Raw genomic sequence first — 23,097 nt, 5'->3', positions numbered from 1 at the left:
TCTGTCGAGTGAAAGAGTTTACATGTAAAATTACAGCCATTTTGTTCACGTGACTTTTTCACAAGGAAATTATCTCACAGCGATAAACAGCCCGGTCGCACGGAAAGCGAAACTAGGCTCCCTCTGAAAAAGACAAGCAGAAAAAACATTACCTCATACTCAAATGCCGGGACTAACAGAGACGGTGAGATAACATTTTACTGTTGATGTTTCATCATACTGTTAAAATACGGGTAAAAATCAATCGATTCCTTAACTCACCGGGTTGTTCGCTTCTGATTTGACCATTTAATAACAACTTTCGTGTCATCATAGTGTAGAATTTCAGTTTCATTCTCTTTACCGTTATAAATTCGCAGATTTAATTTCTAAGACTCTCACCATGTAGGGATACGTGGTTTTTATGCTGACTTAATTAAGGTAAGTTGTACAATAAACGTTATATTACAACCTTTCATGCAATTTATCACTTGGGGTTTATAAACCATAAATACATGCTCTGTTACAGCTGTAACATCGCTGAAACAAATATCGGCTCATGATATCGTCACAATTGTACAATCAGCTCCTCTTTTCGCAGAAATTTCTAATAGATTTTCGCCTCTATTCACTCATAATGAACCGTCGTTGGTAATAACTAGAGTACATGAACATGTGGACACTGTTAGAGAGTTAGAGGTTTGGGTCAGACAATGAAGCGCCTGGAGAGATTTGAGTCAGTGTATCTATACAAAATAGGTCTATAGCTCACAAAGAATACACACTTCCCTGGTAATGTTTCACTTTCAGTGAGTGAAGTCACTGGAGACTTAAGTTTCATAAGTCATGACTTAACTAGCTTCTATGGCAGTTGAACATCGTTATCCATGAACCCCTGGTGTTGGATGTTTGGTGTAGCTTGTGATATGACTAAGTATAAAGTTTTCAATTTACGTCAGTGTCTCTCATGTACACCACTTTGTAAACGTATTGGACCATTAATGGCAATATAAAACATTACCTGTTTTTTTTCTATTACGATGCAACGTTCCTGTGCAGGCCCGTTGTCAATCAAGCGTGTTTTCAGAGATTCATTCATGTGTACACGTGCTTGACAACGGTACAAGAACAAACCTCCCAGTCATAATAGAGTACCGATTTTGTCCTCCACAAGAATATCTTGCCTTTACCCTTTGTCTCCATCTACATATATCAATCCAACAATAATGAATAGCTCAGTCATTAGCCCTGATTTTGAGGAATTTTCCACCGTCATCATAATATGAAGAGCTTCTTTGCGTTTTTAAGCACAGGAATTGTCGATGTATTCCTTGAAAATAAATAATTTCCTTATTTCTGATTGTACGAAATGGGGGTCAAATGTTGATGTAACGTTGTATACTGTATCACCTAATTTGCAGTCTTTGGGAAGCGTTCAGAAATGGTTCCATGGATATACGTATTTACAGTACACGTTCCATTTATGCTAATCCCGTTATCAAGCAAGGAATGAGTACATCATTGTTTGTTGGAACTTTAGAAGTTGGTCAGTCAATAACAAGCCATGCGCCTTTATGGATAACACCTTTTTGTGTAATTGCGTAGAGCGACGTGACAGATTATATACATTATTAAGTTGTATATCAATAAAACTTTCTCTCTTGTTAAAAGTCAAATTTCATCAGAATTAGAAGAATGTCATAATGTTCATTATGGTTCATGGCTAGAAAGTTAATAAGGGATGATAAGGCCACATATAAAAATATTCTTGTTTTTCATATACCGTCCAACCCAAAATACGACCCTGTCTTAATATTCTTTTCAGTTTTATACTCCTTCGAAAATGCAACTTTGACTCAAAATCTGCATGAGCGTTTCACAGTTTTGAATTTCCATGGGAGAAAAGGTGTAAAGTTCCCCCGAATTCAAGATGTTTTGTCATAAAATAGATTTATATGTAAAAGTTAAATCCGCCCGTAAGACACAAACACGCTTATCCCTTCCTCTCGGTACCATGAGTGAGCAAGCGCTGCTTGGGGCGATACCACGTCAGGTCAACAGGTCATACCGATAAGTGAAGTTCAGTGACCATGATGTTGGTGAAACAATAACAGTTTCTCGTGCTGGTGATTCAATGCTGACTTCAGGCACGATTTGAGTAATTCACGTATAAACAGGTAGTGCCCCGTGTTATTAACGTATCGCTTAATGGCACCTTCGCCAACATTCCATCTGAGGCTATGTTCATTTCACTACTAGCAATTGTACACAATTAGCACTCATATCGTGACCCGAAGTCATTTAAGTCTTCACATGAAGATATTCCCTTGTCTGTTTTCCAGCAAGCCAGTCCTCCTTATAAGTAAAACAAGATCGGTGCTTGGTAATTTGATTCATAGCGTTTATCATCCTAAACCACTGTTTATTGTGGATCGTTATATCAATCACTGGATTGTCTTTTTTCTGGCTCCACTATTTACAGATCGCGGTCCTACACATGAAGAAGAAATACAGGGGAAGACGATTTTTGTTCTGACCTACACTGGATGTTTTGTTTTTCATCAAGTAAAACATGCTCTGTATGAGGTTATTGTGCTGATTCTTGAACTATTGCGTCCATCTGTCTGAACTACTCTCAAACGAGCCATTTTATAACAACTCAAACACAATTTTGTTGTTGTTTTTCAAAGATAACTGTTGTCGTATTTACTGTGTTTATAGATTACGGGAGCTTAGATAATATGACTAATTAGGTTAGTGAAACCATTTACACTTTGTCCGAGGTAACGGAGATTTGGTGACATCACACGGAAGTCAGTGAGATGTCTGTGGCAAAAGTATAAATGACATGTCGTCAAACTGGAAGACTTTTTTTTAAGAGTGCAGTAAAGCTTCACCATCCGAGAATGTGCTATTTTAGCAAATTTCATTAAACTCGTCATTCGAGCTTGTTACATGTATTAGTTTAATTGTAGGCTCAAAAGACGCACAACGATACCGTTTAGTTTCTGTGAAGAACTCATTTGTAGCAGTTGAATGAATGAATGAATGAATGAATGAATGAATGATAATTGATTTGTATAGCGCCGGGCTTCCAGATTAAACATCACTGCTCAACGGCGCTTGCTGATGTGAGCTGAAAGTATGAGTTAGAATGGAGTCTTTTGTTGAACGATTTCTGATTTCCCGTTGTTGAACATTCTGCCGTTTTGGAGATGCAAAACATAGAGCCACTTCACCCATTTGCGGACGATTTCAAGCATTAAAGTCCAATTCTACATGGGGTTAAACTTGTTACAATTGCGCCATTATAATGCTTGGTTCTGTGCAAGAAACGAATGCACAGTTCTCGGAAACGTTAATGCACGTTTACGTTTGAAAATGTCAATTTACATGTAAATGTCACAAAACGGTGGTTAGTAATATACATTTTCTGTCCTGAGGAATCCTGAGCAGTCCTTTGCCTACTTAAGGCCTTTTGGCTTTTATACAGAGGTTAAGCAGAGGTTATAAAAGGTTAAGCACCAGCCTATTTCAAAACTAAGATGTGAAGCTGTGGAAAGGCTGAACTAATTGGGAAGACCAATCCACAAGTTTCAGCTGGTAAGTGTTTTAGGGATGTCATTATCATTTGCATGTACAAGTAAAGGAAATAGTGTTACAGATATGATGAAGCCGCTTTTAAAATCAAAATAACTATTCCTGTTGTGCTTATACAAGACTTTTACATTTAGATTTCACTTGTTAACAGTGACAATCATGTGACCATATAACAATCATTTCTGATTTAACTTTTCAAAAGAAGCTAACCTTTTCAGAAAAACAAGATGCATGTTTTCCAAAAGCGCATGCATCTTGTTTAAAGCAAAAGATAATACCTGCTGTAAATGGAAACACTGGATGAGTTGAGGCTGAGGAGTCTCAGTCTGCCGTCACACGTCACCCGTTCACCAGGACTAGTGAAGGTCGGGGTAGAATAGGCCTTCAGCAACCCATGCTTACCGCAAAAGGCGACTATGCTTGTAGTAAGAGACGACTAACAGGATCAGGAGGTCAGGCTCGCTGACTGGGTTGACACATGTCATCATCGGTTCCCAATTGCGCAGATCGATGCTCATGTTGTTGATCACTAATTTTCTGGTCCAGACTTGATTACGTACAGTCCACCGCCACATAACTGAAGTATTGCTGAGTGCGGCGTAAAACGTAACTCAGTCATCTATTCACCAAGGTATCAGCAGTCGTTTGTGGGGCCGATGTCAACAAACCAATCCTAAGCAACATCAGCCTCGACATATTAGACGTTGGATTATCACTGCAGGATCACTGCCAATCACAGCTTGTCAAGCTGTACGTTGCACTTCAAACTTCAAAGTTATGTTTTATTAAGTATTGACTGATGTATCTGCTGATACCCAGTTTACTGTCGTGAAATATGATAATGCTCACTGCAGGAATAACTGGGCATTCGAAATATGAATTTGAGTCTGCATATTCTGTCGGAATTCACAACAGACTTGTAAATGTTTCTACAATTTACGTGACGTTAAAGATCTAGTTAACAGTATAGGTTCAAGTAACGTTTAGTGGTATCAGGGCAATTTCTCTTCTGGGGAGAGACAAGGGCCAACATATTGAACTCTTTGGGAATCAAACCCATTAAACCACCAGACTCACCCAACGCCTTGAAACAGAAATTAAAGAAGTTCATTAAAATGTAAAATCTTTATGATGGATTTCTTCATCTGTTCTGATTAACTTGATTATATCTGATTATCGCCAAAAACATTCCACTGGGCATGAAAGGAAATATAGTTATGACAACTGTGTGATTTCTAGCTGAAAATCGGAGATTTCACCTGGTAGTCTGTCCTAATCTGAACTGTATACTAAGGATAGAGTGATTATTTGTATGTTGTAAGTAGAGACTCCAAGGTTAAAACCAGGAAGTGGAAAGTGCTGTCAGTGACCCAGGAAATCGAAACCAGAGCCCACAAAAATGATACTATTGATTAACATATCTGCAATATGAAATATGAAAAGCCTTCAGTTAATATTTCCTTCTAAAAACACACGTGGTAATTTAAGTACAATATATGCAAGTGACAATAATCCTGAACATTAGAAACTTGACAACAATATTATTGTTGATAACTGTGAAACTGTGAAGATGGTAATTAGTATTACATTCTTTGTCCATACAGTCAGCAATGACATGTTGCTATATGCACATTGTCTTGACGACATACATTGCTAAACAAGAAGGAAACCATTCAGTATATTTCAAACATAGTTATGCAACAATGCATTACTTATCGTCTGTATTTCAACCTTGATGATAGAAATGAGACACACACCTCTTCGTAATAATGCACAGAGCATTCCTCTGTCGGATTCAGTTTTACAAGTGTCAAGTTTCTTATTTGGTTGAGTATATACATTCAGGTATCAGTTAAGGATATTACCATCCTATACCTAACAGTCAAAAACGTCTGTAATGTTATACTGCAATCTGCATATTGCAATAACGAGCCAAAATAGTGAATTAATGAAAGGTCACCATGACATGCCGATCGTGTTTTTGGATTCTAGTCAACAAGTGTCCAGTAATTTGGTTCAGCATATACACAATTTATGACTTTAGACTGCCTTCCCAGTATCTGTTTATTGTCCAGTTTGTAAGTAGGTAAAGTACATGACTATGTTCTTGTTTCTACTTATTTTAAGTGTATTTCTCTACTTTTTGCAGCCATAAGGTACACCAGGGTCCCTACAGCCAGTCGCCATGGAAACGGATAGAGTCTACGTGAATTGGAAAGGCATTGATCCTACAGGACAAACCATGAGTCTGAACCGCCTTTATAGCAGGGATTCCTGGGATCGCGACGACCCAGTGCTGTTGCACGACTTGTCTTCACATAACTGCAACTTGAGGCGCTCCATTGGAAACCACATCAACCAGACTATGGGTATAGCCGTGCCTTGTGAAGGGATGAACACGTACTTTGATGAACACTTTGACCACCAGGAGCCTATTTATAGCACAGTGAAAAGCACTGCCAAACAAAGAGCCATATGCTTCGAGAACAACTTGTTTGATGAGAATTCAACAAATCTGATAGATGATAGAAAATATTCGGTAAACGTTATCAATATGAGTGCTGATGATACTCCATGCTTGCTGCCAGAGGTGCCGAGGTCAATACCTCTTGGAAAGGCCCAAACAAACTCTAGAACAGAACTGTCTCCAGTAATGTTCCGAAATCGACCACGCCCTTGTACGTCAACGATTCAGTCAGAGAACATATATGAACCTGTGGGGAATCGCAGAGCGATCAGCGCCCCTCGGACGGTTCATAGTCAGTATATTAGCTTTGAGAGAGCGTTGTCGATGGAAGAAACACCGCCAAGAATTCCTCCAAGGAATAAAATCAATCTTGACCAGCGCGACAGCTTCCTTTGCAACATGACCAGAAACGAGAGGGCTGAAAATACCAAGTCACACGACAAAAAGATATGTCTGCCAACCCAAATGCAGCCACAGACCATGGCTGGTAGATTATCTTGCCAACGCAAACAGAGTGCTAACCTTAAACCGTCTCAAGACCCAACAAGGAGCTGTTGTCGAACTTGCAAGTCGATGGGGCTGAATGACCCAGGAATATCCTTCTCAGACACTTATGTCAACATGAAGAAAGACCGACAAAGTGAGACTGGTGCTGGGTTATCGAAAGACATGGATTGGAACCTGTATATCAGTACGGTCGCGACAGAAAGAACACCTTCAAGTGGTCATGCGCTTCAAGTACAGCCGACTGCTGTGACGCAAACGTCTGATTTTGAAAACAGGTATTCTCATTACAATATTGTCTAGCACATATTCATTGCAATGCTATCTTGCACGCATTCATTCAAAAATATCCTGCACATACTTGGTTGCATGCTTGAATGCCGACTTGAATAGATTCCGAGTGTTGTCTCACAGTGAGAGTAACTCCCGAAATGATGCATGCCTCAGACGTTTATCACTACTGTTAAGCCCACAAATACGGGCATGATATGATAAACTTAGAATTAACGCCGATGAATCCAACTCACGTACGCAGGTTCCTGATATATCCAAGGGACATACTTTCCACCTCGAATGGGTGGCACCTTACGCCTGCGCTATTCATACCCCATCAACACTAGGTAAGCACTAGTTTTTGCCACTTGAATTAATAAGACATCTTTACCTTTCAGGCAGTCGAGCGTCTTGTCTCGCTCCTGCAGTATTGATACTCTTTCATCGGTGGCCACTTCCATTCACACACCAGCTTGGTTTGATGATTTGATTTCAACCAGTTTCGCTAACTATGCTGTGGGTCATCAGCGACACAGCCGCAGCATTGGCACTCTGCCAGAGTCCATAGGTAAGTACAATGCATCTTAAGATGTATATTATAACCGTAAATTTTTAAAAATGACTCATGATATGCTGTGAAAATTTTATATTTAAATGTAGTTCTTTGTATAGTTGGATAGCAATGTACAACTAATTATTTTGTAAATGCCATACAGGTTTCCATAAGTGTAAGAATGATCGTATCAAACTAAAGTATTTCGTATGATTTCAAGCATATTATAATCATGTGTTTATGTGTCACTATTACTTAGTTATGTTCTGAATAATTTTGTAATTTAAGGTAGTATGGACTTTATGAACAACATCAAAAGAGATCAACGAGTGTACTCAAAGACACATATATACCAACAAGTCAAAGCTCAGTTCAAACGAGATGGTCATATCATCATCACTGGTCGACCAGGGACGGGGAAGACAGCCATGGCCTTTCAGATTCTCCGAGATATTACTGCTGAAGGAGCAACTCCAATTGTTGTTGACACCCCGGGAGACTTTCCAGATCGCAAACCGTGTGAAAATGTCGTCATCCTGATTGATGACATGTTTGGGTCATATAAATATGAAGGCCATGACATTGACTTATGGACGAAGATACTTAAAAGGCTGGAAGGAATCTTGGATGAACAAACTAGAAAGCAGTACAGCAGTCCATCATTTTTCTTTATTTGTACGTCAAGGACGTATGTCTTGAAAGAGGCACTGCCATTTCTTGGAAAGTATAACAGCACGATCTTCAGTAGCGAGTATATCGTTGACTTGGGAAAGGAGGGTGGCTATACGAATGTGGAAATGATGAACATGTTAGACAATCACACGAAGGAAGGAATGATGCGTGGCCGTACAATCGATCGAGCAGAGAAAGAAGACATCGTTCACTGCGGTACATATGCATTCCCACAAACATGTCAGCTCTTTACAGTAAGTCAACAACTGCCTGGAAAGCCATTACTTTTCTTCCAATGGCCCGTGAAGTATCTGGTGGATATTCTTGAGCCCCTGTACCTCAGTGACAAGATGAAGTTTGTTGCTTTGCTCTTGATTGCAATCTATAGGAACAAACTGGACATCACACTGCTTTCAAATGACAAGAATGTTGACGACGATTTTAAGGAAAGCGTCCAACTTGCTTTGAAGTACGCAGACGTGAAGGATCCCACATTAAAGCCGTCAGAAATCTATCAAGTTCTCAAGATACTGACTGGAAGTTTTATAGTATTGGACGGAGATTCCGTTTCCTTTCTTCATCCAGTCATATACGATGCTGTAGTCTACATCATCGGTGAGAGAGATTCTGAATTTGTCCTGAAACACAGCACAATGAGATTCATCTACGACAGAGTCAGATTGATTCCATCAACTGAATCCGGAACGGCCTCACGACCTACAGAAGGGGACAGGTCACATTTTTTTCTCCATTTGTCACCAGCTCACTTCCAAATGTTGGCAAAACGTTTTGGGCAAGAAATATCAGCGGGGCATTTTGCACTCGTTTGTGCGCATGAAGCATGTGCACTTCCTGAGTTTGTGACGATCTTGTTTGAGTACCTTAAGCGTAAAGGGCGAGTGGCACGACCAGTTTCAAAACTCTCCAAGAGACTGGGAGCGAGATGTACAATCCACAATTCTGACGTCATGTATGGTGGCAAGTTCCTGTATTGGACGGTATGGAACAAATCAATGGAGCTTTGTAAGATCTTCCTCGGGAAATTGTTCTTCACAAAGAGAGAACGATGTCAAGCTGTCATAGGATGCGCTCTATCTGGAAATGTCAAAGCAATGTCACTTCTGTTGGATTCACTGGGATCCGACCATGCCACGTACGAGCTTGATTCATCATTGCCCTACCTAATGACGGACCATCCAGAACGTGTACAGAAGCTTGTCCTGCAGATAGTAATCCTCGGTTCGACGCCACTTCACATTGCATCAGAGAGAGGCCGACTTGGAATCGTGAAGCTTCTGCTATCAAGAGATTATGACATCAATGAAAAGGGACCAAGGGTTGCCGCAACACCACTCCACTACGCATGTCAAGGTGGCCACATGGATGTTGTTTGTCACCTACTGCAGAATGGAGCTGACATCAACAGTCCTGACTGGGTGTGCAGGACTCCATTGCATTGGGCTGCGTCTTGTGGAGAGTCAGACGTCGTTAAGATCTTAACGTTCAACAATGCCAATCTTGATGTAAAGGATGATGAAGGGCTGACTCCACTTCATTGCGCAGCATGGGGTGGACATTTGCAGACATGCATTACTCTCTTGAATGGCGGGGCCTCACCTAAAGTTCGGACATGCTATAACAAGACTCCCTTGGACATCAGCATCGATGACAGCTTCAGAAGAAAGTTCCAAGACACAATCGGTATTTTGAAGGTTTTTTGGTAAATGTATTTTTTCCTCTAGCGGCTGTAGAGCAATAAAACTGACATGATAATTTTGTTCCTTCACTGAAAAAGAAATTATGGAACTGAAACATCGTGGCCAAAGCCAAATTCACATTGCTTACAACTAATACAGAGTTAATGTTAAAAACTGATGAAGGAGTTAGCATGCGCTCTGAGACGTTGTGTTGTCCACAAATATATAAGTTGATATCCATAAATCTGACTTTTCATACATACAGCGATTTCCACGACGCGTCAGATCTTGGCGTCAGAATGCCTTATGTCTTGTACGTTGTTTCAGTTTTCGACTTTGATTGCTACGTGGACAATTCCGGGCAGGCTGCATACAGGGTTGGACTCCGTGGACCATTAATTCTGTCGGTTGCAGCGTCAGCAATAATGATCAAGAGAACGAGGAATCATGAAATACTGTTCGAGTGGTCCTTCCGGTCAATCAGGCGGTTTGGCCACACTGAAATATCTTTCAAGTTTGAGGCTGGCAGAAACTGCGAGACTGGGGAAGGGGTGTTCATCCTGCTCACGATAGATGGCGCTGACATCATGGAATGCATCAGAATGAGACTGAAGTCACAAGAAGAATCCACAGAACCGGATCTGTTGATACACAGGAGGGCGCCGCCTGTCTATTAAAGGGTCAGATTTGTGCACTTCAAATCCGCAGTGCCTTTAACGACAAACCAACTTTTCCAAGAACAGTCCACTTAAACATTTGTTGCCAATGCGCCAGATATAACTTCCAATGAAATTTAGACAGGCTGACAGGTAGGACAATTCAAATTGTTCCTGACATTAAAAACATAACATAGACAGTTTAGATTTAGACAGACATATCAAATGGTGTCATAAAGATGTTTCTGACGTAAGAAGCATAAGATTCCAGGATTCAGCATTTATACACACATTTCGTGTCAAATGGTGTCATAAACAGCCTGGTAGAGTAAGTCAAACCTCTTGAAATGAAAATTGTGCCTCTTCGTATTATTATGCATTTTTATGTACCAGCGGAGAGTGTGTAAATAGTCAGTTGTATAACAACAATATTAACCTACACATAAAACGTGAAATGTTTTCCCCTCTTCCCTGAAGAAAATTTGGTTCCTTACAACTGATGATGGTTATGAGTTACGACATCAGTTGTTGGTAGACACACTTGATTACCTGTTAATGTTCTCGATAACAGGAATTGTTGTGCATAATGTCAGTATTGAGACTGCCTTGTCCTCAATGGATTTCTACTCACCACCGTTATACACCTGGAATATCGCTCCAGGTGGCGTTAAACGACAAACGCTTAAAAACATTGCTTTTCCTGAGCATTTAACCTATACAGTCTTGGTAAGGATACGCTGAAAATGTTTATGTCTTCTTAAACTTTGCGCAGTTTGAACACTGAGACAAGGTTTTTGTTTCGTTGTTTATATTTTTATTATTAAGGATTGGTAGATCATTGAACCAGAGGTTGAAAGATTAAGATTAGGTATAGGTCAGACTCGGTCACGGAGGAATGGTCACATAATGAATGGTAGAGGTGATGTCAAATATAGGACTTTGAGGCACAGATAATAAGGTAGTCTAGTACCAATGGGCGTTTTATTGATACTTATCCCTCACTTTAATTGCTGTCTGCTTATTCTGGGCAGATTATGCCCTTTAACTTATAATGTACAGTTCACTATGTATAATGCCCCTGGTTATGACACCAATCCGGTTATGACGTCAGTTTTTGCTAGTATGGATTTCCACCGATTTCATGGATGTTACATTAAAATGCCAATGCCACCGCCACACTTTCTCAGAACAAATGTTCCCGCCCCCTTGTAATGCCACTTTTTGTGCCAAATGACGGACTTTGCAAGTTGGTTGGTCTGATCAGCTGAATCCTCAGTGTGTGTACGGAGTGAAGTAATGCTTTTTTATCATCTGCTTCCTTGGTTATATTGCCACCATGCTTATAACACCAAGATGACGTTATAACCGGGTAGACTACATGTAGATCGTTGTTCATTTATGTAAGGCTCTTTATCACTGGCTTCCCCAGTTATTTTGCAACCCTGGTTATAAGGCCATAAGTGATCCTATACCAATGGTGACGTTATATGTAGATTGTTGTTTATTTATGTACAGTTCCTGGGACGTCTTTTTCAAATTTTTAATTCGTCCAGGACGTTCATGTGTGTTTTGTATTCCAAACTACGGCTGTGCGGTGATTACCTCCCTTCAACTGTTACCCGACCAAAACGCATTCGCATTAGTGTTGTCACGTATATTTTTCCCGGGACCACGTTACTGTGTAACATTTGAGTTTGAAAGGTGAAAAAAACATTGTCTGTTCTTTCCGCTAAAGTCTAGTCCATCGTACCATTCCAAAATATGACACAGACATGTATTAATATCTTACATGAATCATAACATATGGTATGGATACTAAGTTCTCAGGAAATATGAATCAGCATAGGGGAGATGGGGCTTGCGGGGAAGAAATGGGGGGGGGGGGGGGGAGGGGATTTGTAAATTTGCTATGATAACAATGAAGTTTCATTTTTCCTTAAACACTCCTCGTACTCTTTTTTTAAAATGTTGCTTGAAATAAATTTGTTCTGAATCTCTTATTAAAACGTTATCTTTGCCCGGTATTTTAAAAGTATTTACTGTCTTACTGCAGCTGTTTATCTGACACGGGTTTCGTACAGGCAATGATTTGATTGAATGTGTTTTATGAAACAGTCGTTTAACAAGGAATCGAGGTTGTTTGTGAACTCTTTAACTCTACTTTGAGGTCCGGGTAGGTGGTATCGATTTCATTTGGGTAGTGGAGATATTTCCTGCTGAACTCATTGAATATTCTCGAAGAAGAACTTAAATGTTTCAAATTATATCTAGCCTCCGTGCTCCATTTACCCCAAGAGTTTTAATCAGGTTCTCGTTGAAGGTACATAGTATTAATTTACATTGACCGTTGACATTCAAATGTTACTATTCAAGATTTGAATGCAATAGATGTGAAGTTTCGTTTTGTGTATATTTTTATCACAAAAACTTCTCATGAGCTTCATGTATATATTCCTGAAATACATTTCTAATTCTACTGTCAAATGTTTATGTTGGCATTCGCTACAGAACTGCTGACAGGCAGCTCATGCTTGTTGAAATATACGGCTCGGTGGGATAGCCTTGTGGGTAAAGCGTTTGCTCGTCACGACGAAGACCCGAGTTCGATTTCCCAGATTTAGTGGTGTGCCCCGCCGAGATATTGCTGGAGTAGTGCTAATGGCGGCGTGAAACTAAACTCAGTTACTATATCCGGATTTCGTAGATGAATGGTTGTGATGTCGGTTACGGAATTAACTGGTCTCGACATATTTTACAGAACACCGTCGAGCAGATTTAATTTGCCAGAATACAACGTTAGGCAATAAGCAAAACAAAACGATAGAATTCGAAGCTGATTGCGAAAGTGTTTGCTCAACCGAAAACATATATCTTATTGTTGTTTACTTTCTACAGCGAGAGCGGACTGCCTTGCTCATTTCCAATCGGCTAAATTTGTCAAGGATATTAGGCTTGATACGCGTGCTAAGAAAGTAACTTTTAGAATTCTGGAAGCGGATCTTTGTAAAATAAGAGGAGCAACTGCACCCCAAATATTTCACAAAAACCTCAGCCAAAGTCAGCGTTGAATGTACAGCTTGATCCATGTAAGGTGAAATGTGGCTTAAAGTAACTTTGTTTTATTTTTTAACTTAAAGATGCAGTGCTATATTAAGTAGAACTCTACACCTACACCGGGCTTATGATACTTTGACTGAGATACCATGTGATAGTCCAACCTGGACACCCTTCTCACACACATTACACTGACTCCGACCCTTGAAGATCCGGGTTAGAAGTATTGGTTTTCACACACCCATGCTTGTCGTGACTAACGGGCGACTAACGGGACCGGGTGGTCAGGCTCGCTGACGTGATTGACACATGCCGTCGTATCCCAGTGAGGTCGATGCTCGTGCTGTTGATCACTTGGTTGTCTAGTTCAGACTCGACTTTTCACGTACCGTCACCGTACAACTACAGTAGTATAACAAACACAACCAAGCCTTTCGTCAGTTTATTCATGTAGGACAGCAGGCTGTCAGCTGTCAAGTAGGACAGCATGCAGGGTAAGAACAAGTACCATCTTTTATCGCCTTTTGGTATGACAAACGCCATTGGGGATTCAAACGCCGTTCTTCCGCCCATCCCCACCTACCAGGACAGATATAGGCGTATAACAGTACGTATGCATTAATATTGTACAATATCGACCTCCAGTGGGGTAACCCTCCTATATAAAGTGACTTAGTTTAGTTTTACGCCGCATTCAGCAATATTCCAGCTATATGGCGGCGGTCTGTACATAATCGAGTCTGGACCAGACAATCAACTGATCAACAGCATGGGCATCGATCTTCGCAACTGGGAACCGATGACATGTGTCAACCAAGTCAGTGAGCCTGACCACCCGATCGCGTTAGTCGCCTCTTACGACCAGCATAGTCGCCTTTTATGGCAAGCATGGGTTGCTGAAAGCCTATTCTACCCTGGACCTTCACGGGTCCTCTATAAAGTCATGTCGTATCAAGGTGTCACGATAGCCCTGTGTGGTAATAAATCTGCCACAGGTCAGCTGGGTGTTTGTACGAGTGCGCTATCATGGAGGCCTGCCCGGCTGCCGCTCCTGCTGCATTGATTTACAATGTAACCGGGGACGTATTTACAATGTAACTGGGGACGTATTTACAATGTAACTGAGGAAGTATTAGTCATTCACAAACTACTCTGATCGAATATTTATTAAGACCTGCTCTTTTTGGGGGTACATTACACACGTGACGTCATATTTTAACGATTATGCTTCATGTGAGGATGAACTCCTAAAATCAGAGACAGTACTCGCATTCAAAAACATTATTTCGAACAGTTACTTTTTTATGTATGTACGTGTGCTCACACAATCATTACCTCACAGCCGCGCACACCTACATACATACATATATACGTGCATACACACACATTCTCCCTCTTTCTCATACACACACCCTCACACACATATGTACATGCATACATGAACACGCACACACACACATACACACGTACATACATACATACATACATACATACATACATACATACATACATACATACATACATACATACATACATACATACATACATACATACATACATACATACATACATACATACAAAAAATGATGCATGACACAAATTACAAGTGCACTCTACGTGAGAACCATCACATTCCGCACAATCGTAATATCAAACAGTGGACCCTATGATAAGCCTGAACCATCCAAACATTCAATGTGTGACTCAATGGAAAATGCACAAATGAAGGGGCGAAGCAAACGGGCACTGTATATAACATAAACTACGGAGGTGTTAATATACATCACAAATTGTCTTAAGGTAGGCTTGCTTTAATTGTCTTGTCCTGAAATCGGCCCGTGTGTGAGCGCTTATAATGAGTGAATGGGTAATATGGTTTTGCGCCTTTTTAGACACAACCCACAAATATCTCGACAAGGACACTATAAATTGTTTTGACGCAACGAAGGTGAGATGCGGTGAAATGTAGTTTCAAGTAGTATTTGAGAATACTTGAGAATATGTCGCTCATTAGTGTAACGACGTGCGTGCGCATACGTGTGTATGTGTGCGCATGTGTGGCTGCTTGTACGCGTCCTATAAAGTGGTAGCTTACTGAGATGCCATGCCGCAGGTAAGCATCAAACATTATGCTAACTCCGAGCCGACCAGTCCTTCCTGTGCCCATTAATGCCAAGCACCAGGTAGAGAGTGTATAGTGGCCGGGGATTGAACCCGCGACCATGTAGGGGAATCAAACCTGGGCTACTGACGTTATGAGCAACAATTTAACCACTAGGCTATCCACCGCCTGGTCAGTACATAAATTTAAGTGCTGACTGAGTTTTATTTAAGTGATGCTCAGTAATATTCCAGCTACACCTACATACATACATATATACGTACATACACACACACATTCTCCCTCTCTCTCATACACACACCCTCACACACATACGTACATACATACATGCACATGCACGCACACACACACACACACACCCATACATACATACACACACACACATACACACATACACACATACACACACATACATACATACATACATACATACATACATACATACATACATACATACATACATACATACATACATACATACATACATACATACATACACATACAATATATCAGCTATATAGCGACGGTCTGTAGTTTAATTTAAGTGGTTCTCAGCAATATTCCAGCTATATGGGGGCGGTCTGATATAATCGAATCTCTACATAATGAACAATATCGAGACGTGTAATATCACGGTTCCGAACCTGTAAAGATGTACATGAAACGGATGTAATGATATCTGAAACACATAGTTTATTTAGAGTAGAAAAGGAGACGCATTGCACACGTGATAAACTATGCCTATAATACATATTTCAGTATGACAATATATACTTCAGTATGATATATACTTCAGTATGATATATACTTCAGTATGATATATACGACGAGTATTCAACATATGAGTCATATATGTCGCGATGTACACAGCAATCACGACATCCAGTTCCAAAGGTGCAGGTGCACATCTATATGAAGCCTTAACGTTGTTAATACGTGTTCAGAGTCACGATTCAGTGTGTACGTTTCACAGCGACCATGGCCAGGGACTGCAATAGACCAGCGAGCCGGAAGTAGTCACACAGTTTTAGTAAATGCTGCGAACTAGGTCAAGCAGCTGGTTGCAATGTCCTGTTGTCTTGGTGATTTGACTCTGCATTAGTAACAAAGTCAACACTGATGCTGTAAATCAACTACCAGATGGGAAATATTCAGATTTCATATGTGCCCTTACCAGATTACATTTTGAAATGGTGTATGTTAGATACCGTTCGTACATGTCTGTCAGTGATCTTCACTTACCTGAGTAGAATAACACCGTCAATATGCGGCAGTAAATTCAATTATACATCAGTTGAAGGGTCCTATTGCACAAAGCGATCCTAGCCCTAAGACGGTCGTAACTTCCTACTGTATCATAGATCTTAGTCTTAGTTCTACGATCGTCTTGTTGAACGTAGCCCAGGGCCTAGATTATCAAAGCTTTCTTAGCGCTAAGACAGTTCTAACTGCCATACATTCACATTAACTTGACTGTATTAGTGCTACGAGAGTTTCGAAAATCTGTGCCCAGGGTGCCATTGTCCAAAGCAACCTCAGAGCTACGGCTGTCGGATGTCAATGTTAAGGCATGGGAGGTCCGATGAGCCTAGCACTAAGACCGCTCTATACAACGACACACTGGTTACCTTATACAACATAGATTGACAGGGGAATTTGGTCGTCGTCATTTGGCAGACCAGAATAGGCCCCTCTTATTTCTAAATGAATATGATTATCACCGACTTTGTTCCTGTTACCACTGACATCGTATGGGATTGTGCGGTTGTAAATTTATGGTTTTATACAGGCTTCCTGACATAGAGATTTAGGGGTTGACTACATATTGTTTCAGTTATAGAGTCCACAAGTAACAACGATTAAACGTAAAATAACTAGTACTCATTACAGTTTACAGGAGATGCTCAGCGTGGGCGTGGAATGTAATCCTCGCTGATGTCTTGAAGAGGGGCATCAGTAGTATGTGTTTCACGAGACCTTCATGTTACATTTCAATACAAAAGTTTTGTGTGACAGAAAATAAACCGAAATATCAAATGAGACAGAAGTGTATTTATAACAGTAAATAAACCTTCCTGACGTGTTACTGTATCCTGTTCCCTCGATGGTTCCAATAACAAACACATGCAGGGACATATTCATCTGACATCCTTTTTCAAATAATACTTCTAAATGTACCTAAAGTGAGTGAGTGAGGGAGTAAGGGTTTACACCACTTACAGCAATATTTCAGCAATATCACGGTGGGGAACAGCAGAAATGGGCTTCACACATTGTCCCCATGTGGGAAATCGAGGCTGGTCTTCGGCTTGACGAGCGAACGCTTTAACCACTAGACTACCCAACTGCCTTGGATGATGTTTGAACAGTGAAACATGATGTAACAATTGCACACCTTAAAGCATGTGTGTAACACCAAGTCACCACTGTGATCATCTCCATTATTTAATTTCTGACGTTCTTTCTATAGTGAATGTGGATGGTGTACTATGCAGCTATAAGTAGAATTTGTACAATGGACATTTCACACTAAGAGTTATCACGTCCTGTCTCACTGAGCTAGCATACTGACGGAATAACACATCAGATATATGATGAACACACTGGACACCAATGCGTTTCCAGCATTAACATCCGATGTACAGGACGTGGGTGGCGTGGGAGACAGGTTCTGACAATTGGGTACGGACATGCTACTACACAGATCTGTTGCTGTAAGACTTTTTAGGTGAACATGGTGCAGTGATGCTGGCTTGTAACACATAACATCTTCGAGTTTCAAATCAGAATCTCTCTGACTTGCTTCAAGAAGCCACACCAATCCACAGTCGCAGTTTACACGGAAGCTATGAAAGCTGAAGTTGCTCCCCATCTGAGACCGCAGCGTTTCGACAGTATTGCATTCAAGGTAATTGAACGTGGCATGGTAAATGTCCATGGTTTTAACATTCGTGACATCGCTAATTGCAGAGCTCTGCATTTCAGTGATGTTCATATCAAACATCATGAACTCGTCAATATTGCTAAACTTATACATGGCAAATGATTGGATGAGTTCAACTTCTGTTGAGTGCATCTGGAACAAGCTGAATCCTTGGATGTTCGTGAAGGCGAAAGACTCAATCCTACTGATGGTTGAAGAAGACAAGCTGAAGTCTTTGGTACCGGAGCCGTGCATGTTGTTAAATGCGTTGGCTTCAATGGTGCCAATCTCACAAAGTTCGAAATCAAAGCCAGTCCCCAAGGATGGGAATGCGCATGGCTTGATGACACCTATGCTGACCTGACGGAAGTGGAAGTACTGAACATTCAGGGCATCCTTGAAGGCGTTTGGTGGTATCTCGGGTAGAGATGACAGATATATCTCCACTCTTTGGGCCGATGTTTTGAAGGGTTGAGGTAACGCTGTCAGTTCAAAACAAACGATGCGGTCGACTTCGCATGTGCATCCCGTGATGCATGATGTCTCACAACTCACGGAATATACTGCTAGCATAAAAACGAGGACCTGAAACAAAAGAAAAAGTGTTTAAAATATATTTGTACTTTTAACGCTGCACTGGGCAATATATTAACTACATGGGGTTGTAAGAATGAAGCTTGGGCCAGCCAGTCCAATGAGTTCTATTAATATAAAAATCAAATTTAATTTGTTAAAAAGTGAAAAGCTGATTAAAATTTTAACCCCATCGATGCCGGTTGATCCCTTAACTAACACACCGCTTATCAGCTTGATGCAGGAGTGGCTGGCTGGGAGTGATGAAAGCCTTCTATGTTTACCATTTTTATGCGGATGCAGGCAAATATATTCGCTAAAAAAGCGTGGGTCGATGCTCATGCTGCTGATCACTGGACTGTCTGGCCCAGACTCGATTATTTACAGAAGGTCGCCATACAGATTGACATTAAACAACCAACCAACTTTTTGATGATGATGATTCATGAGAAGATTATGCTGATTATAAAGTCACAATCGTGCAGCTAATTCCGCTTTCGGTAGGGACTGCTTATACAGGATTAATTGGATTTTCGGAATAGTTTAGTCAAATACAATACAAGTGGAGTAAATGTGAGAAGTCTAAAGCGCATTTTGACGAAGGGGAGTGCGGCGTAAAACTAAACTCACAAAAAAATTTGACGAAGGGACCTACAATGGATTCCCTGCACTGGACTGGTTTAGTTTTACGCCACACTCAGCAATATTCCAGCCATATGTTGGAGGTCTGTAAATAATCGAGTCAATCAGACAATCCGGTGATCAACAACATGAACGTTGATCTGCGCAAATTGGGAACCGATGGTCAATTAACTCAGCGAGCTTAACCACCCGATCCCGTTAGTCGCCTCTTACATCAAACATAGTCGCCTTTGCTGGGTTGCTGAAGACCTATTCCATCTCGGATCTTCACGGGTATTTACCAAACGAAGATCTCATGTAATGATGCTCGACACAAAAGGTAAAGGTGATCATTGAACAGTTACAGGCATTTCTTCTGCAAATACAATCTTGTTGAAATCGTACAGTGTGGCCACCAAAGATTTGACAGACATGGCCTAGTCACAGTATAACCAGGGATATTCTACAACAGGGATAGATCCCTCGCTTGCTTTCTTTACCATTTGTACTAATTAACGTGTGCCTCGTCATGCTCCAACGCAAACAGAGACTTGGTTCATTCCCAGCGCAACTTCAGTTGTGTTTAACAGAACTTCAGACAGTTTATTGTATCAGACGGAATTTTACACTGAATGAATGAATGAATTATAATAAGAATTAAGAGCAAGAATTATGTGAATGAATGAAAGAAATAAAGAAAAAGCATAAAAGAAAGTAGTACAAATGTGAATGAATGAATGATTAAATGATACACCGCGGCCTTCCCTCCTAAAACATGTTAAAGGACGCAAAAGTATCGCGAGAACACATGTTAAGATCAGTTGTCCTTATAAAAAATCTACTTTGATACATTTTGTTTACAATAATAATTAATTCAGATATCTTATTGCATCTGGGGAATGGAATGGACATTAACGAAATGTTAACTGACACTGTCACACTACCCTCAGAAATAAAGTGTAAAACTGTCACAAAGCGTTCTAAAACACCTTTCCAGTTTTGTCAAATAATAAGATCAAAAAGAAAGAATGAAGTTACAGAGCTATAACCCTCAAGCATTAATGGCAAATCAGATCAGATCGGCAATATGTCATATTTTTCACACACCTCAAATACACTCTAACATTTTGTTTTAGATTATGAAACTATCACTATTACTTCATATAAATTAAAGGTGTATGTGAAAGATGTTTTTGAAGTCATAACTAGAAACACTCAAACAACGGCGTGTAGTATTTCAATGGTGGATCAGAACAGATCGGCGATGTGTGATATTTTTCACACACCTCAAAAACACCGTCACCATTTTTTAAAATCATAAAACTGTCACTATTACTTGCACATACATTTCAACTGACGGTATGTTTTCCTTCTAAACTTAAACGAATGTGTGAAAGAAGTTTTACCGGCACAATTTAGTCTATCTTCACGGTGAATCGAGAACAGAAGCCAGTGAGCTATAACATACCGACTTGAAACTTTACTACAAATCTACTGTCATAATACGGACACTAATACCAATTATTTGACTTAAACTGAAGTGACAAGACAATTAACCTATCTTCTGCATGTAGGACTTCAGTTCTTACTACAACAGCGAACTGAAACAGCTCAATCCTAAATACTACGCTGCCACCACATTGGCTACACTGGTTACGTAACGACCCGAGACTTACGTTCAACGGCTTTTCGAGGAGTTTCTTCTCCCCCCTCTATATAGGCTCCCTGATATAACAAAAAAATCCATTTGAACTAGTTATTCGGATCTTGAGTGGACAGTGAGACGTGGAAAAAATATGCCATTTTATACTTACTGTAAGAATAGCCATATCAAACCGGATCGACCTTTCAACAACTCTGCTCGGGAAGGTATGTTCTGTAACTGATTCGTTCTGTTAATTCTAGCGAAGTCGGACCACTCCAGTGTCACTGTTTATTGCCTATGAGTAGCTGTTCTGATACTTTATGGCCGCGTGGTGTAGTCGAGGAGTGCTGGTGTCTATACAATGTGCGTCTGTCTTGCGGGATTGGAATTTTGTATGATAGTAATTGGAAGACGTTGCACTGAAAGCTGTGTGAGGGGTTTGGCATTTCGCCTTGAACAGTTACAACAAAAACGGACAGTAATGCCAAATAACCTTTCATGCTGTATATTAGTGTGTGTGTGTGTGTGTGTGCGTGTGTGTGTGTGTGTGTGTGCGTGTGCGTGTGCGTGTGCGTGTGTTTGTGTGTGTGTGTGTGTGTGTGTTTGTGTGTTTGTGTGTGTGTGTGTGTCTATGTGGATCCAGAGAATAATGCCACGGCACGAATTCCCCTATACACTGCTTCACACAAACGCACACATGTACGTATGTATGTAGGTAGGCACGCACGCACGCACGCACGCACGCACGCACGCACGCACGAACTTGCGGGATCGGGTGGTCAGACTCGCAAGGTTGACATATTTAATAGTATCCCAATAGTATTACCCTACAAGGACCGAACAAGACTGACACCGGTGCACATTAAATGCTGACTGCCCCGACAAAACATTTGTTTTCCTTTGATGAAGCATTAACGGATTACGAAACAGTGATTTTATTTCGTACTTAAAGCAGTTCCAAATAATATGTCTTGTGGAAACTTTTGTCGACAGCGGTTTTATCAAAGACTGGTTAGATGATTATGACACTTATTATAGCCCAGCAATAAAGATATCTGACTACGGCTGACTATCCGGTGATGTGTATGTGTGTGTATGTGCGTGCGTGCGTGCGTGCGTGTGTGTGTGTGTGTGTGTGAAGACTTAGGGTAACTCGTACTAGTCTTGACCGGAAAACGTCTTGTGAAAGTAGATTTACTGAAACAAATATGAGAATTCTTGTCGGAAATTCAAACAAAAGAAACTGGTAGATTCTATGAGCAACGCGTCATCATTCTAGAAAGAAATACGATACCTAGAAATATGGAGCCCATGTTAAAGACAACATATCCAAAACACAGTGGCTTAGTCATTTTAAGAAGGTTTTCTCAAATGAAACAATATTAGAGACAGAAATTGATGACATGCAGAATGATTTTACTGAATACCATACTGCTGGTGATGAAATATTTGATGTAACAGATCACCTAAAAAGGGGGAAAGCAGCAGGCCCAAATGATTTAATTATTGAAATGCTAAAATGTTCGAGATTTGCCATTATGCCTTTCCTATGCAAATGCTTTAATATGCTATTTGAAAAGGGTGTTTCCTCCAGCTATTGGTCATGTTTCATAATAATTCCCCTGCATAAAAAAGGTGACCGTAATGACCCAGATAACTACAGGGGTATTTCACTGATGAGCATACTAGGAAAAGTGTTTAAATCAGTACTAAATAATAGAATTTCTAAATGGGTAAACATGCGTGATAAAATTCCTG

At 40.4% G+C, this 23,097-nt stretch overlaps 2 protein-coding genes across 2 annotated transcripts; one reads left to right on the top strand and one right to left on the bottom strand.

Annotated features, from left to right (window-relative positions):
- The first annotated feature begins 166 nt into the window (after nt 1–166).
- On the top strand, nt 167–12,733 carry LOC137255589 (uncharacterized). Its single transcript, XM_067793025.1, has 5 exons — nt 167–184; nt 5,729–6,828; nt 7,222–7,391; nt 7,665–9,749; nt 10,073–12,733. Exons 2-5 carry the CDS (start codon nt 5,765–5,767, stop codon nt 10,420–10,422), a joined length of 3,669 nt encoding a protein of 1,222 aa, XP_067649126.1. The 5' UTR covers nt 167–184; nt 5,729–5,764; the 3' UTR covers nt 10,423–12,733.
- A 3,775-nt stretch (nt 12,734–16,508) lies between these two features.
- On the bottom strand, nt 16,509–21,574 carry LOC137255914 (leucine-rich repeat and immunoglobulin-like domain-containing nogo receptor-interacting protein 1-B). Its single transcript, XM_067793504.1, has 2 exons — nt 21,509–21,574; nt 16,509–19,085 (listed from the first exon to the last, which is right to left on the bottom strand). The coding sequence occupies exons 1-2, from the start codon at nt 21,521–21,523 to the stop codon at nt 18,129–18,131; spliced, it is 972 nt and encodes a 323-aa protein (XP_067649605.1). The 5' UTR covers nt 21,524–21,574; the 3' UTR covers nt 16,509–18,128.
- Nucleotides 21,575–23,097: the final 1,523 nt, after the last annotated feature.

This window comes from Haliotis asinina, chromosome 11 (assembly GCF_037392515.1).
Source record: "Haliotis asinina isolate JCU_RB_2024 chromosome 11, JCU_Hal_asi_v2, whole genome shotgun sequence".
NCBI classification, from domain to species: domain Eukaryota; kingdom Metazoa; phylum Mollusca; class Gastropoda; order Lepetellida; family Haliotidae; genus Haliotis; species Haliotis asinina.
Note: the sequence above shows the minus strand (reverse complement) of the source record. Positions and strands in the feature narration are given on the sequence as shown.